At 44.9% G+C, this 17539-nt stretch overlaps 1 protein-coding gene across 1 annotated transcript in view; it reads left to right on the top strand.

Moving 5' to 3' along the window:
• Positions 1-1169, top strand: part of Ptpn12 (protein tyrosine phosphatase, non-receptor type 12) — a 42888-nt gene extending 41719 nt beyond the window's left edge. Inside the window, exon 17 of the mRNA XM_005377213.2 lies at positions 288-1169. Coding sequence (XP_005377270.1) covers positions 288-349 — 62 coding nt within the window. The 3' untranslated portion in view covers positions 350-1169. The remainder of the gene's footprint in view (positions 1-287) is intronic.
• The last annotated feature ends 16370 nt before the right edge of the window (positions 1170-17539 follow it).

Below are 17539 nucleotides of genomic sequence, written 5' to 3'. Positions count from 1 at the left end.
TTTTTGGTTTTTCTCCGGTACCGGGAACCGAACTCACGACCTTGCGCTTGCCAGGCAGGCGCTTTTGCCACTGAGCTAAATCCCCAGCCCCCTACTGTGTTTTTTTAAAGAAGCAGTTATTTTCAATTACCCGTAGTAAAATGACCCCCCAAAATTTGTTTGGCTCAGACTCCACATTCCCTCCCGAAAATATGCTCGTTCGACAAAAGGAAGATGTCTGGATGTGGTTTTAATAGTGTGAAAGTATTTCTGAATACTAACCAGTTCCTGTGGTGTTTTCACCCTAGGGTTTGGTAATCGCTGTGGAAAACCCAAAGGACCAAGAGATCCACCTTCAGAATGGACATGATTCAGGGAGCTAGGAGACTTTCAGTCATACTGGAAAATTCAAGTGCCACTGAATGCGAGATTTATAGTATTCCATCTTTAAAATGTGGGACTAACAGCAGTGTAGATTGTTACCTTAATCTTTTTCTTTTTTTTTTTTTTTCCTTTCTGGGACCATCTACCTGCCTTATACTACACACACACTTAGGAAAAAGTGTTACATACGGTTTATTTTGTAATTTCAAGTATTATTGCCTTAATGTCTCTTAACCCTGTTACACGCTGCTTGTAGACCTGTTAATACAGTAATAATTTTACGATAAAATTGAGTTTAAGGACTACTTTTTTGCTGTTTTATCATGTATGCATTATTTTGTATATGTACAGGGCAAGTAGGTATATAATTTGATAAAGTTGCAGTCATAAAATAATATTAACAGAAGATGTAAGAAATTTCTGCATGATCTAAATCTTTGTGTACCTTATTTGTAAATTATTTGCCCTGAAGTTTTAGAAAATAGTTTTGAATTTTAAAATTGCTGGATTCATGCAGCCAGCATTGCAGCTTACCAGAGATCAAAGATTGTAATAATAATACATTTTGTAAATTGTAAGCAAAAAGTTATTTTTATATTATATACCGTCTAATTGTTCATCCTAATTGTCCTTGTTTTCATCTAGTCATGGAGATTCAGTAAGTGCCTTGGAACAATATTGAATTCTCTTAGCTCCTGTGTGTTACTTTAATATTTGAACTCAACTGGGATTAGAAGACTATCAGAATATGTGTATGTTTCAGAATACTTGACCTGCCATTAAAAAACAAAAACAATTTTACAGTGCCCACATGTTGTCTTAGTTTTTCATTTTAGGATACTAGACCTTGTCAAGCTTCTTGCTTGCCCAAGCTCATCTTTTAGGTCACAAGTATGAGTGAAATTAATAAACCTGTTAATTAAGAAATCGGAAGCTGGGTAGAATGGTGCACTTCTGAAGTCCCAGCTACTCAGGAGGGGTAGGCAGGAGGATCATTTAAGCCGAGGAGTTGAAAATCAGCCTGGGCAACATAGTGAGATCCCAGCTCTAAAACAAAAGGAAGGAGCAATTCTGCTAAAGGCAAGGCTCTGCCATTTCCAGATACTTAGCCCTGAGTCAGCCCTAGTGTCTTTCTCATCCATGACAGCCTTGCAGGATCCTGGTGGGACAGCAGTTTCTGCCCCATGACTAGTTGGAGCACAGCTTTCATCCGTAAAATCTAAGTGTGAATTTGCATAGCATGGATCAGAATTGATAAATGTGTCTGGTTCCCCTGCGCCCACGAAAGAACTGATGAGACAGAAATGAGGTTCAGTGATTATAGGAGTAGAAGGCAGATTGTTGTAGAGGAGAAAACACTGTAATCTTATGTTAAAAGTTTTCAAAGCCAGATGGTCTTCGTGTTGATTCCTTAACATGTTCCTGCTGGCTTGAATGATCAGGCAGCTTGTAGCAGTGGTGGTACAAATGGAATCACTTTTATTGGTCACGTTACCGATAAAACTAATAAAAAGCCAGCTGATGGGACAGTCATGCATGTACCACCAGTGGTTCAAGCCGTCCAGCAGTGAGAATGTGAATTGTGGACCCCATCATGAACGTGTTAAAATTCAAAAAGTTTCCTAATGTTTTCACTGTAAGAACATGGTAATACTGTGGATGCTTGACATTCACAGGACGTGGCTGTTCTTACAATATACAGTTTTCATCATAAAACTTAAACTGAAGCAAAGTAGAACTGAAAACATTTTATAGCCACTTTACACACTGAATGAGTTATGTAATCTGGCCCTAAAATCATCTGTAAAGATTTGTTTTTGTTGGAAAGAAGTTTCTTACACTATATATTTGGAATATAACATGTCAGATAGGTGAGAAAATCATACTATAAAATCATAAGGCACACATGCTTGTGTGTATGTGATCACCATCAAGAGTAGAACAGTATCAGCCACTTAGAAGCTTTCTTCGTGGACTTTGGAAATTTTCATGTGTGTAGCAGTTGTTCATTGTTACAGAGATTTGCATTTTACACAACATTTTTTTTTAACTATTAATCTTTTATTTTACAAGTGTTTCATGTAAGAGAAGCCACATGGCCAGGTGTAGTGGCACATGCCTGTAATTTCAGCACGAGGAAGGCTGAGGCAAGAGAATTGCCACAAGTTTAAGGTCACCCTGGGCTACATGGTGAGTTCAAGGCCAGCCTGGACCACAGAGCAAGACCCAGTCTCAAAAAAACAAATAAAGCGAACTCAAGTAAAAAAAAAATTAAGCTTCTCTCTCTGATTTATTTAATATGTTCTGAAGGTGCACCCATCTCCCTACAAATCGCTTAAGTTCACCCTTTGTGGCAGAGTAGTAGTCTGTTGTGTGTAAATACTACATTTTCTTTATCCATTCATCTGTACCATGTGAGCCGCTTCCAAGAGTTTGCCGTTAAGAACTGTGCTGCTGTGAAGGAGTGTGCATGTATCCCTGGAATATGTCTAACACTTTCTGGAAGACACCTAGGAGAAATGCTGGGTTGAATGAGATTTCTGGTTTTAGTTTTTGGAGGACTCCATACTGATTTCCATGGAGGTTGTACTAGTTTCCAACAGTGTAGAGCAGTTTACTTTTCCCTGTAACTTTGCCAGCATTTGCTGCCTGATTTCTTGATGCTAACCTTTCTGGAGTAAGAGGGAACCTCAGTCTTGTTTTAATTTGCATTTTTATAACGGCCAGCGGTGTTAAACATTTTTTTCATGTATTTGTTAACCATTTGTATTTCTGAGAAGTACAGATTCATTTCACTTGCCCATTTTTTGATTGGGGCTTTTCTTTGTAGGGCTTCTAATCTGTTGCCTAATGAAGGTGAAGAAATAGGCTTACAGCGTCAAACCCAAACTCCTTAGCAGATCGTGTAATCCGTTTCTCTGCTGGTGACTTCTCTGGCCTGTGCTCTGTTCGTACCTCCTCTCCAGCCACAACGAGCCGCTCAGAGTGCCCTGAGCCCCCGCAGCCCAGCCATCACTTACCTCTGTCGCTGTCCTGGTGAGCCCTGCTCGTCGGTCAAGACCATTCGAGTATTACTTCCTTCATTAAACCCAGCCATCTCATCCTGTTTCCAACCAAGTCTGCTGTCCCCTCTGTCCCGTATTTATCATTGTACAGTAGTTTATTTTCTACTAAACCGGCTTCTGAGAGCAATCACCATGCAGTGTTGCCATTAATCGTGCAGTGAACTGCAAAGTAGGGCAAACTTTAAATATAAGTGTTTTTCTTAAATAGTGTCCTGACAGAGTAGAAACTAAGTGTCTATTGAACAGATGAATCAAAGACCATGTTAAGGTAGCTAGAGCATTTCAGCTTTTTTATTTATATTCCCAGCCACTATTAAGTCCTTTTCTAACTTCATGACTCTTGTCATAAAGCATCTGCAGAGATATACTCGTGGAGTGTTTGTTTATATACCTTTTCCTGGGGCCAGCTCATAAGCAAAAGGTCAGAAATGTCGCCCTCTTACTTACTCCAATGTATCTATGGTTTCCAAACATGATGTTTGACTCTGTTCTGAAAGTGGCTATCCATACAGGAATGTTCTCCATAACTAAGGATTTTGTGAAGGGGAAAGATGAAGAGAATGTGATTTGCAACCTACAGTTCATGAGAGGAATTTCAGTGAATGACACCTTAATTATAGTCAGCCTTAAAATATTTTTGATTGCAGTAGTTTGGTTGAAATACATATTTGGTACTCTTGATCGCAACCTGTGAAATCAGTTTAATTTAAATGCAAGATGAAATTGGGCTAGGTCATTCTGTGCTGGCTTTAGGAAAGTTTGCAGTACCTCTTTAAATAGGTACCCTGATTGCCTGCTTTTAGTGGATATTTTAGATACCAAAAATTTGTATTATAGTCATAGCTTTCTAAACAATGCGACATGACAATTTTACTTTTTACTTTATTCTCTCATGTAGATCTTTATTGCACAGCTTGTTAAGGCTTATATCTAGATATTTCCCGAAGCCTCATGTGCTTCATAAGTGAGGCTTTGGGGAGTAACTGTATTATGGGCTCCCAATGCTAGATCAGTGCATTGACTGGTTTAGCGTAGTTCTGGGTGTGAATGATGGATTTACTGAAGAGGGAAGACCCACCCTGGCTGTGGATGGCACCAATCAATAGGCTTGTAGCCTGGATGGAATACAGAGGGAAAGAAGGAAGTTTCTCTGCTTTGTGCCTTCCATGCCACCCTGTGTTGGAGCCAGCCAACTACGGACTGAAACCTCTACAGACGGTGAGTTAAAATAAACCTTTCCCCCTTTAACTTGTGGGTGCTGGGTATTTTGTTCTCAGCAATGAAAAAGTAACTAAAATATAGCTCAAAATGACTAGAAACTCATTCTGGCAGATGGAGAAACTGCAGAAGCTTTTTTCAAAGATTGGCATAGATCCACCCAGTAAGCAGCCTTTGCAGTTTATGCTACATGTGTAAAGTAGATCTAGTTTTGAGCATAAAGTATGTTTTCTTGACAGGTTTTCTGCAACCTCTTTTCTGTTACTTGTCTCCAGTGTGCATAAATCTTCTAAAGTGTGTAAATGATCAGTATTTGGATTATAAGTGAAGTAACCACTGAAAAACAGTGATGCTTAGGTAGCTCTTAGTGATGATGGGTCTCCATGTTCTAAGTACAACAAATCTGGGCTTTATTCACTTAATGAGGGAAGGAAATTCCAAAGATTCCAATCATTTTACATTTTTTGTACAGAGAACTAGGCATACGTACTGTTACCATGACTTAATCTAACAGCATTTGTGATTTTAGAATTCATGCCAGTATTTGAGAAAGAACATACTCTTTAGCTCCTGTGGATTTCTATTCAAACAGCCAAACATGAAGTAAACAGAAAAATATTCTAAATTTCTCTTTAGAAATTTGTTTTTCTGGAAAATAAGGACCAAAGAAGTCTGTCTTCTTAAAATAATTCTACAGTAGATTAATAGCTTATTAAATATACAAATGTATATATATTTGTGACATTTCAAAGTGTTCTGCCTTATAAATCTTAGTCTGCATATACAATCTGCTAGGATATTTCCAGTATTTTCTTTTTTTCTTTTTTTTGGGGGGGGGGTACCAGAAATTGAACTCAGGACCTTGCACTTGCCAGGCAAGCACTGTGCCCTTGAGCCATATCCCCAGCTATTTCCAGTGTTTTCTAAAACAAAAACGTAGTTTGCTGTTTTGTTGTTTATTTCTTTTTTGCAGTACCAGGGATTGAACTCTCGATCTTGCACTTGCCAGGCAGGCGCTTAAGCCACTGAGCTATATCCCCAGCTTTAGTTTGCTGTTTTAAACATAAAACTTGGTATTTAGTTTTTCTTATTGTATTTGAAATCAGTGTGCAGTAACATTCTGCATGAGCTTCCAGGCAAAAATTTCTAAATGCCAACCTGTGGATACTGCATAGTAAATACTATGTAAAAAATATAATTGCCTGAGATAACATTAGCAAAAAGTTTTTTATTAAAATTCCATAGTTATACTTTCAGTTGTGTCAGAAAAGTAAAATACAGTTTTTAGGGAATTTATTGCTATTCAGAATGACTTAGATCTTTTATATGTCCAGTTGGCCATTTTAATACTAATTTTCCTTCTACTAATATAATTAAATTGAAATTCATAGGTAGAAGTTTTACATTGAGGCCTTATTTTTATTTATATTTACTTAAGCTTAAGACCAAACGGTGTAAAAGGTTCGTCTCAGAATTTGAAATATTTGATTAGTAGCCGGGTACTGCCAGTATTTTAAGCGGTTGAAGTAGCTCATCTCAGTCTTTCCTCATTCCACCAGATGGGGGCAGCAGAGCAAACCGAGCGTAAGCTCACGGGTCAGAAAAATCTGTAAAAGAGAAACAGTAACAGGCACGGTGCCTTGGCGTGCTTCACCGTTTCGGGGTGTGTGAAGGCCGTGATGTCAGCTCCCCCGTGTACCACTGCGCAGGGGACCTGTATGACTTTAGCGTCCTGCCCATCCATGAGGACCGGGCCTGGCTAACGAGGGGGCCAGCCTGCTGAGTGTCAGTGCGTGCTGGACCCCGCTCGTCCGGTCCACACTGCACTCAGGCTTCACGCAGACCTTGCGGGGTGGACGACACCCCTGTCCTGGGATGACTGTGCGGAGCGCGGACTCGAGATAGAAGTCACGCAGAGCGACAAAGCGGAGCTTCCGTAGATTTCCAAACTTGGATTGCCCGCGTGTGCAGTACGTCGTGAAGTCAGTCACTCGTGTATCACAAAGATGCCCATACGCCCCGGGAGCAGGACACATCCTCATCTTTTTGCGGCCCCTCTCCCTCCCTCCTCAGTGTGAGAGCGGAAACCGAGTCCCATTCCAGACTGCTCGCTCCTCGCCACCGCCTCTGTGGTGCCTCTAGATTTGGGGGCAGCTGGGAGCCAGCCGTGGGGGCACTGACCCCACAGGAAACTGTTCTAAGGCAAGGGCCACTCGTCGCGGGGGTCCTGCTGCACACATCTGCTGGTTGCCTGTCTCTGGTGCTTCCAAGTGGGCTGAGCGCTGCGGCCACAGAAGGCCGAAGCTGGGCGGTCGCCGGCGTTTCCACTGTGACTGTAGTCCCAGCCACACGGCCTGCCGAGGTGAGCCGTCCCGGCCCGCACCCTGCCCCGTGCCCTCTGCAGCGCAGCATGGCAGACCCGTCTCTGAGCAGTTCAGGGTCTGGCTTCGGGACCGGATGTCTTGGTCTTTCTATCCCTGGGGACCCTGCAGCCTGGGGAAGCTCCGCCTGGGCTCAGGGCCGGCCGGGCCCTGCCAGTGCCAAGCGCAGGAAAAGCGGAGAAACCACAAAGCCGCTTTAAAGCCGCTCTGTCTCCTGGCAGTTCATTAGGCAGCGATGTGTAACAAAAGATCTCCAGTGATAGAGAACAGAAGAGGTTGGAAGTCTATGAATGTGCAACCCAAGTTCTGCTTGCCCACACTTCTAGGTGTATTCAGTGGTTGTGTGGGTCATTTTTCTTTCCCGTCAACAACAGACTTGGTAATGAACAGTGAATGGTGGCGCATGCCTGTAAGCCCAGAATTTAGGAGGCTGAGGCAGGAGGCACCCCACTAGTTTGAGACCAGCCTGGGCTACAATAGTGAGTGAGTTCAAGGCCAGCTTGAACTACATAGCGAGGCCCTGTCTCAAGACAAAAAAGAAAAATCAAAAGGCTGTAGCTGAAAGACAAGAAATTTCCAAAGTCATGAATCAAACCTTAATAAGAAATGTGCCCATTTCCTCACTAAAACTTTGCCAGAGGCTTCTAGCCCTGCAAAAGCATCTACCAGATTTCTAAAATCAAAGGGCACCGGCCCTTTCCGCTGTTGGGTGTTCGGGCTGTCCTGATGCACATGATGACAGTCACTATGGAAAGTCCCGCTGTGATGGAGTTGCTCACATAACGGCGGACCTAAAATCTGCGCCCTCCCCACCCCTCAAGACGATTGCTGGAGAATGCGTGGGGCGGTGTGAGGCTGCTGTCTGCGGACCCGGAACAGCTGCTGGGACTGGGCACCGCGGAGGAGCCTGCTGGGCTCCGCCTGGGCTGAGAAAGTCAAGGTCCGGAGCGAAGCGAAGTACCTTGTCCCAGGGGACACGGCCGGGGAGCCTCGGCAGAGGGGCCGGCAGGAATCCTGAGGTCCCCGCTCCCGCCTCGCCCCGGGCCTGCGTGGGGAATCCTGGGACGGCACAGGGTCGGGCTCCGGCAGCTCAGTGCTCTATGCAGTGGCAGAGGGTCTGCCTGTGCCGTCTCGACTCGCCTGTGGATCCTAACCAGCTGACACTTCCCAGCCAGAGTCAGTCTGCGGCCCCAGCCAGGGCTCGGGGCTGCCCGGAGTTGTGCGGTGCTCATCGGCCCGCTCGGCCGCAGCCCCTCCATCCTAGGCCTGCATGTGTGTTCTCTAAATTAGTAAAATTTTAGAATGGACAGTATATTTCACATAGATTTGCTCCATCAGTTGCTCCATTGGCTGTGGTGCTGAGGCTGAGCCCGGGGCCCCATGTACCCGAGGCAGGCGCGGTGCCGCTGAGCTCCCTCCTCAGACCTTTCTGGTTTTTTATTTTGAGACGGGATCTCAGTAAGGCGCCCTGGCTCACCCTGAACTTTACACCCTCCTCCCTCAGCCTCCAAGTAGCTGGGATCACAGGTGCATCCGCACGCCCGGCTCACACGGTTTGAAATGCTATCCCAAATAAGACATCTTTTGGCCTAAGCTAGTGCTTTTAAAGCTTTATTTCCATGACTGGCCCCATAAGGAAAAGAGTAATTAATAGATAAATGACCAGTGAATTAACAGGTAGGAAAACAAATTTGCCAGGCTCCTAAAGTCAGCATCCCATGTTCAGAACGTTCTTTGTCCCTGAAGCTCTGAGGGGACAGCTGTGGTTTCAGGAAAAGAGTGAAGGAAATCCCACAGCCTTCCCCAGTGGGGGTGACATGAGGGAGAAGCCAGCTGGGTCAGCGCTCCCAAGCGCGCCCAGCGGGGGCCCCCTGGGTCCCCCGGACCCCCCGAGCTTGCCGGCTGCGCTGTTGCCTACCTGGTTCTCTCTGCCAGTGGCTTAGGAGCCATGTCTTCTGGAGATTTGTTCTTGTGGACAGAAAACAATCCAAAACATTACAGTGCTTTGTGGCCCGACAGCGCTGAAACCTACTCGTGATTAGTTTGATGACCACAAGGTTTCCACGCCGCATTGCTTGACATGGCTCCTAAATCCCTCTCAGTGTAGCTCCTCCTTCCCGGCCGTGTATTTGTTGAAGTTGTGCCATGGGTCCGGTAAGCTGCATGCCCACCCCTGGCTTTGGCGCCCGCGTCTTTGCGTGGTGGCAGCCGCGTGGCCTGTGTCTCCCCGCGTGGCGGCTCCAGCAGGCTGCCCTCCTGTGCAGCTCTGGTGTCCAGTAAAGGACACAGCCCGGGCGCTGTCACCTCCTCCCACCGTTCCTGTCGGGAGTGTCCCTGGATCCGGCGGTGACACTGACCAGCGCTCGGGCTGCATCCACCTATCTGCTTAGGAGGAAGGTCACACGGGCCTGTCCGCCAGCGCTGTCCCCTACCAGCCCTGTCGGGCTGCAGAGGCAGCAAGTGCTGCTTCCAAGACTCGCGCACGGCCAGCGGGATGAGCGCTGCAGATTGAGCCCGGCCTCACGTGTGTTCCTCGTAAGCCCTGTGAATGTGACCTGAGTTCCGCTCCAGTGGACCCTGGAGTCGTGAAGAATTCAGACTTGAAGGGGTCAGCGCCCCCACCAGCTCCCTGACCACAGCCCAGGATGGCCTCCACTCCGCTCACGCCGGGTGCTCGGCCCGGCCGTTTCCTTAGCTCCGCCAGCGCTGTGCCGTGCCCTGTGATGAGTCTTTGGCCTCACCTAGTGAAGGTGGGGTTTGCTTCCCATCATTGAGCCCTCACTGCATCGCCTCTAAGAAAAAGTAGTGTCGGCCATTCTTTACCAATTGCTTCTCTAGAAGTAAGAATTCCGGTAACATTGTCCTGAGTGCCTTTACAGACCCTTTCGCCAAACACAATTGATTATTTTTTTAATTTTTATTTTTATTGGTACCTGTTCGCAGTAATAACATCATGGAGAGTTAGTGCCTGTACACAGTACATCATGACTCTTCTTGTGTCCCATCCCCCCTTCCATCTCCTGGTCGTGAAATATGCTTGGAAGATAAGCCTTTAAAAACACAGACATAACAGCTCTTCCATTTTCCCACTGTCTTAACTTTTGGAAGTGAAAAGGGCCAAGTGTGGTGGTACACTCAGGAGGCTGAGGCAGGAGGATCACTGTGAGTTTGAGGCCAGCCTGGGCTACACAGCATGACCCCTATCTCAAAAAAAGAGAGAGAAACTATGCAATATTTAAATTTGTGTGTCTGATTTATTTCACTTAGTACTGTGTTCTCAGCTGCATCCATTTTTCTACAAATGACTCAAGGTTATCTTTCTTTATGGCAGTGTTATGCTCCATTATGTATACACATCACATTTTCTATATCTAGTCACCTGTTAGTGGATATAGAGGTTGTTTAGCTACTATTGAGTTGTGCTGCTATAAACACAGATATGTGCGTATCACAAATAATGATGTTTTTGACTCTGGAAAGTGTTTTTCTCAAACACTTAAAAGTTAATCGAGGTGGGCACAGTAGGACCCCTCTGTAATCCCACCCACTTGGGAGGCTGAGGCTGAGGATTCCAAATTCAAGGCTAGCCTGGGCAACATAGACCTGACCTCACAATCAAACGGGCAATGGGTGCAGCCCTGTATGTGAGTGGCTCCGGGCCCCATCCCCAGCACTGCCCTGCTCATTTATGAAGACAGTTTATTGAAAAGTAGTTTTTGTTGTTGTTGTTTTGTCTTTTTGGGACAGGGTCTCACTATGCAGTTCAGGCTGGCCTTGAGCTCACTTTGTAGCCCAGGCTGGTCTTGAACTCATATCGATCCTCCTACCTCAGCCTCCCATGTGCTGGGATTATAGGTGTGTGCAACCATGCCTGGCTTGAAAGGTAATTTAAATGTCGCTTATATGAGAAACTCAAATGATATTAGGTATGAGTATAAATCCTAAAGGTCTAGCACAGACATTTATTTAGTATGATACAGATGTTCAAATGCATAGAAGGTGAAAAAAAAAAAAATCTTACCATAATCCATGTAATGATAACCTGCTGTCTTGGTTGCTTTTCTCTCCTTGCTGAGACAAAATACACAATGTCCAAAACTAAGGAAGGAAAGGTTTATTTAGCTCACAGTTTGTGGAGGTGCAGTCTATAATCAGCTGGCTCTAAGGCAGGGTGTCATGGCACAAGGGCAACACTTCAAGGTGGCACAAGACAGCAAAAGCAGCAAGGGCAAACAGCGGGGAGAGCAAGCCTCTTTTCCTCCCTTATATTGTAAGCAGGCTACCCCCTCTCCCACGGGTGGGTGTAGCACTCACACCGTCTCAGTGTCCTCCTCATCCACAAGCTGAGGATGTTATAAGGTGAGGACCCTGGCCCCCCATTAAGTTGCTTGGTTAAATTTCTAAACTTCTCAAGTTGACACAGTGAACAACATTCAAGAGAGGTAAGGGCGTGTCCTCTACACCCTAGGATGTAGAACTGCTGAGTTACTTAGTTAAGATTCTAGACTTCTCAAGTTGACACAGTGCATCAACCAATACACATACTAATTTGAAAATGTAAGCTTAGATGTAATTTTTTCCAAACACATGAGTCCATTGGGAAGTTACCTTTTTCTATTTTCCCTTCTCTTTCTTTTTTATTTATTTTATTTTTAAAATGTTTTGGTGGTACTGGGGATCGCATCCAGGGCACCCTACCACTGAGTTACATCCCCAGTGCCAGTTCTTTATTATTTTATGTTATTCTATTACTTTATTTTTGAGATGGGGTCTGGTTAAATTGCCCTGGTGAGGCTTGAACTTCTGATCCTCCCGCCTCAGCCTCCCTCCTTGCTGGGATGACAGGTGTGTGCCACCATGCCTAGCTCTTTGCCTTTCTCTCTTTCCACACTCCCTCTCGTCTTCCTCTGTCTCCCTCTCTCATTTTCTCCTTCCCTCTCTGTCAAGCTTTTACAAATCGGCAGCTTTTAAACCTAAGATTCCTGGAAGTCTGGAGAGGTGGGCGGAGCTCGGACTCTGTGGCAAGGCCCAGGACTTAAGTCAGTCGCTGTCTGTGTTGCTCCTTCCATCACGGCCCAGTCACACTTGAGGAAACTCAAGTATGGCGAGTCTTAGATGACTCCTTTTCTCTCTTTATTTATTTTGGGTTTTGTTTTGTTTTGTTGTGACAGGGTCTCCCTATGTAGCCCAGGCTGGCCTGGGACACAGCCCAATCCTCCTGCCTCTGCCTCCCCAGGGCCACCGTGGCTGGCCAAGCACTCTGCCTATAGTTGCAGCCCTCAGATGACCTCTGTGTGGTAGTCATTTTCTTCTGATGCTTCCTTGGCCTGGAAGGACAGTTCTGTATTCAGCACCAGTTCACCAAGCTGATGCACATCACAAACAGCTATTAGGGGAATTTAAAAAATGTGTTTGTCTCTACAGAAGGCAGAAACAGATCTCTTTACTGTCCCTGTGTGGCAAGCCACATGCAGAGTACTTCCGGGTCCACATGCAGAGTACTTCCGGGTCCCCCAAGTTCTGGGGAGATGTCCCAGTAGCAGCCATCTAGGGACACAGACCAGAGAAAGTCTTTAAAAAAAAAAAAGATCTTTTATTGTATTCTCAAAATAGGTATTTGGGTGTGAGGTGTAGCTCTCTGGCAGTGTGGAGACTGATTATGTGCAAGACCCTGGGTTCAGCCCCCAAAATCAGTAAAGATACTTTGAGATACTTTATGATGGAAGTATGTGAGGAAATAAAGTGTAAACGATGTCCATGTCCTAAAGTTCAGTTTTATAAAATAAGACATAAGAAGTTAGATGTAGCCGGGTGTGGTGGCTCGTGCCTGTAATCCCAGCACTCTGGAAGCTGAGGCAGGAGGACCACTGTGATTTGAGGCCAGCCTGGACTACACAGCATGGCTCTGTCTCAAAAAAAAAGTTGGTAGGAGAGTGTTATCCCCTGGCTGCAGACCTGCCTGCTTGGCAGCCTGGCCCGAGACATCTGCGGCCAAGACAGCAGAGTCCAGAGTCCCTGTGGGGAGCAGACGGAGCCCAGTGCTGAGCGCTGGTGGGGATGTCTGGTGAAAGCCAGTACTCGTGGTTTTCCTCAGAACAGCACTCCTCCGTGGACATTTTACCCATATCCTATTTCACGGCTGAGGATACAGCTCAGTGGTAGGGTGCTTGCCTGGTATACACAAGGCCCTGAGTTCCAGCCTCAGTACCATCAAAAAAAAAAAAAAGGAAAAAGAAAAGAAAAAAATTCAGATGTAAATGTTCCATTTCACACTAGGAAATACACTCACTCAGCACTTTTGCATATAAACTCTTTTGGATCAAGGAAATTAGTCTTGAGGATATAAGGGCAGGCGGATGCTAATGGTGTCTTCAGATCGTGGCTGAGATTTCTGCTTTTTCGACTGTTGGTGGTGTTTGCTCATTTCTAACTATGATGCTACAACCATCTAGAAATCCTCTGATATTTTTCCAGCAAATTCCCCTTTGCTTAGGTTATATGAAATTGGTTTGTACTGCTTACATCCAAGGAACTCTGACAGAAGAAAACAAAGGCAGCCTGCTTCTTCTACACTGCAGGCAGCCTTCTATCATCTCCATCTGAGTCCAGTGCCCACACAGAGGTGCTGTAGGCAGCTGAGTTAGACAGAAATAGTATAGGCCGTCAGACAGGGCCAGGCCCTCGAAGGAGCCAGTGTGGAAGACAAGATAACCTGCAACTGTGGGAGAGACAGGCACCTCCGCTGTGGGCCAGACCTCAAGACAGCTGAAACAAATGCACCCGCACACCTCCCTAGGGATGGATGTCAGGGATTGATATTCCAAATAGATATGTATCACCTTGGAAAGCCAGGAAGAGCCACCAACGCAGCTCCCCACAGGAAAAGCCCCTGTTCTGTATTCATGTCTGCTTGCTACGTGACGCGCTTCCCCATTTGATCCCCATTTAATCAATTTTGCCTGAGCATTTATGCTTGTAATCTTATTGGCTGACCATAGTTTTGTCCCACCTCGGGAGTTCCTGTGTTTCCCACCTTGGACCCGCCTTGTGTTGTGGATTTGCTCTTTAAAAATCCCTAGAAAAAGCAGGTTCCCTGGGCAACCTAGTGGAGTCCCCTTCTATCTCTCTCTCTGACAGAAGCTTTCTTTCCCCCAATAAACATATTCTGCTCTTAACCTCCACTGTTACTAAAATTCATTCTTCAATTTTTGGAGAACCCAAACTTGTACCAGGTACCTAGCAGGCTGCGAGTTTCTTTTCCCCATATCGAAGGGACCCTAAATCTTTCAAGTCTGGGCACTGAGGTGTAGCCCATGATAGAGCACTTGCCTAGCATTCAAGAGACTCTGAGATTGATCACCAGCAACCCCCCAGTATACATATATCTATCATCTATCTATCTATCTATACATGAACTTAAATTCACTCCATGATTTTGTAAATAATGATTTTGTAAATAAATGTAGATAGCCACATTTGTGTTTGTGTGGGAAATATGGCTCCAGTCATGTTTGTCACCTGATCTAGCTAGCACTTGCAAACAAAAACAAAATTTTGCCAAATGCTTTTGTATATGAACCAAATTGTTCACAAACAAAAGCATTTGTAAACCGAGGTACCACGATGTACATATATTCTGAAGACCTCGAGCATTAAATTTATATACATACCAAGTATGTGAATAAAACACTTTTTATGAGTTTAGCATTTAAGTTTAACTTGCTACTGAGGAGTAATAAATATGTGGAGATACTGGCTGAGAGAGCCATACGTGAAACGAAGCCAAGCGAGATCCAGCAGTTACGCTAGGTGTTAAGTCGGATGAGTCTCCTGTGTGTTGAAATAAGGCACAGCACTTTGTAGGCTTGTATTAAGGCATATGCATGCAAAAGGAGAGAAGCAATTATTTTTGCTTTATTTGGCATTGGGCAGGCTTCAGTTGGAACCAACCATATTTCATTTTATGTGGCATCCTGTATGAGAAAGGAAAAACTTGGAGAGTGTTCAGAGAACAGCAACTGATTAAAGGCTTGTGAAATTAGACCTAGGAGAAAATGTTAAAAGAACTGGGCATGCCCGGTCAAATGCAAGACACTTAGACATGCTGAACAATTAACTGTTAGCATTTGCAGAAATGGTTCCTGAGTCTGAGGCTTCGGTACAATAGAAAGTTAAATCATTGCATTAAGAGGGAACTAAAAAAACCACATGATTTAGCATAAGAAGTAGAGGCTGACTGCTGTGAAAAACTTAAACTAAGAAGCTCTTAAGAAACTGGCAAATGGGGTTATAATTTAGAACTCTGCGTATGCAATTATTGAAACATTTACATTTATTTTTATGCCTCATTCAATAGAAATAACTTAGAGGATAAAAAATGCCTTTGCCAGATCGCATTTAACAAAAATCATCAGGCCAAATGTAAAGAATGTTTTCAAGAAAAAACTCGAGTTTTGTGGTGTCTGGGAGCCAGGTTAGTGAGCGCAGCAAGGAGCCTGCCCTCCAGCCCCTCAGTTCCTGAGCAGCTAGGCGCATCCTCTTCAGGAGCAGGCAGGAAAGTGCGGGGGAACAGGTGGTGACAGCTTTCCTGGCCTCTCCAGGCGTAAAGATTCCCCACAAATCTCTACCACAAGGTACATGACTCTCCAGAAGGCTCCTACCAATTACTGTTCCTCTTCAGCAGAACTAGTGTATGCTCTGAAGTCCCGTTTGCTGTTCGGAGATCGTGTGGGTCCAAGCTTATGGACAAACACTTACTTCCAAGCTCACAGGACCTGTTTTACATGCAAGGGGAGAGAGGAGAACCACCCATTTTGAATTACTTTTAGTTTAAGGCTGTTCTTTTTTTTATTTCAAAGAGAAAAAAAAATTTCAAAACAAGATACTTGTGATAGGAGAGTAACAATGGTTATTACATTGCATATTGTTATCTTTTTTTTTTTTTGGTTTTTCTCTGGTACCGGGAACCGAACTCACGACCTTGCGCTTGCCAGGCAGGCGCTTTGCCGCTGAGCTAAATCCCCAGCCCGCATATTGTTATCTTTAAATTAGTTACTCAGAGTATAAGATATCAGCATTTAATTGTCCAAATAGTATTAGCACAAGCCTTTCTTTTCAATAAGCTAAGAGAATTAGTAGTATAACTATTTAACTATCATAGAAATATATATTTTTTCTTTTTGTTAAAGCTGTCCTGTTAGCCTGATGGTAATTTGTTTCTAACTTAGATTACTTAGATTCGCACCGTTAGATACGCTAACAGTAATGTCCTCTAGTTCCTTCTATATGTTTGGGAGCTTCCCTCCCCTTTCCTCTCCTGGTCTTTAGGTGTTATTTACATCCCACTGCAATGTAAAGTTCCTGTCTAAATCCCTCTGACTGTGAAAGGGCGTCATAGGCTTCATTACCTGTTCCTTCCTCATTCTCCAAGTCTACTCCATGACCTTCTTCCTCCAAGGAGCGCTAATCCCTCTCTTCCCGGCAAGGCCAAGTCCATGGCACCTGCCAACAACAGGTCTGACCAAAGCTAATGACCAGTCCACTTCGTGCGGAGTTCTGGGGGTTTTCACACACCCAAAGGTTGTCATGTCCCAAAGGGCCCACGTGGTGGTTAGGGTGGAGTGTCCACTTGCCTGGCTCTGGGATCTGCTGGGGGACTGCGGAGCATGTTTCTGGGAGTGTCTGGGCGGGTCACAGAGGCATGGCCTTGCGAGTGTATGTCTGGGACTGTCTCCCTGCCCTGCTTGCCTGCCACAATGCAAGGAGCATCTTTGCTCTGCCACTCCCTTCTGCCGTGATGTTCCAGCTCCGCAGCCAGCCGGCCATGGACTGAATCCCTGAAACCATGAGCAGGTTAAGCCCCTCATCATTTAAATGACGGGTGTCGGGTACTGTACCCCAGAGAGGGGGAAGCATGCATCCGGTCTGCGTCCACGTTCTGAACGCAGGGGGCAGCCTGAGGCCTGCAGTACCCTTGAGGGTACTATTCCAGGGGTATTGTGCTGGAGAATAATGTTTCCCAGAATAGAGACCCAGCAGGACTTCTGGTTAAGGAACCAACAAGATCAAAGTATCAGAAAGCATGGGGCCCTGCCACAGCTGTGATGGATTGTAGTGATAAAGCCAAGGCAGTCTTTGTAACGTTTAATAATTGCTGGAATCTAACTAGTGTCCATTATACTAATCTTTCAAGCTTTAGAAATATTTTTAATGTCGTAGTTGAGATTTGGTATCATTTCTTATTTGGCCCCCTTCTTGCTAATCTGGCTTTATTTTCCTGTTTTGATACCTTTCTGATGGCTGTTTTCTTACCGCTATTACACTGTGTATGCTTACTGGATAAATTAGATGACCTTAAAGAAATAGAGAAGCTTGTTTTTTCAGTACTTGGTATTGAACCCAGACCTTTGCATTGACCTACACTCTCAGCCCTTCTTTTGTTTTTTAAAATTTGAGGTCCATTAAATTGCTCAGAGCCAGCCATGGTGGGATAACCTGTAATCCCAGCACTCA

Source organism: Chinchilla lanigera, unplaced genomic scaffold (assembly GCF_000276665.1).
Source record: "Chinchilla lanigera isolate Chin_1 unplaced genomic scaffold, ChiLan1.0 scaffold00009, whole genome shotgun sequence".
Taxonomy (NCBI): domain Eukaryota; kingdom Metazoa; phylum Chordata; class Mammalia; order Rodentia; family Chinchillidae; genus Chinchilla; species Chinchilla lanigera.
This window is presented reverse-complemented; position numbering and strand designations above follow the sequence as displayed.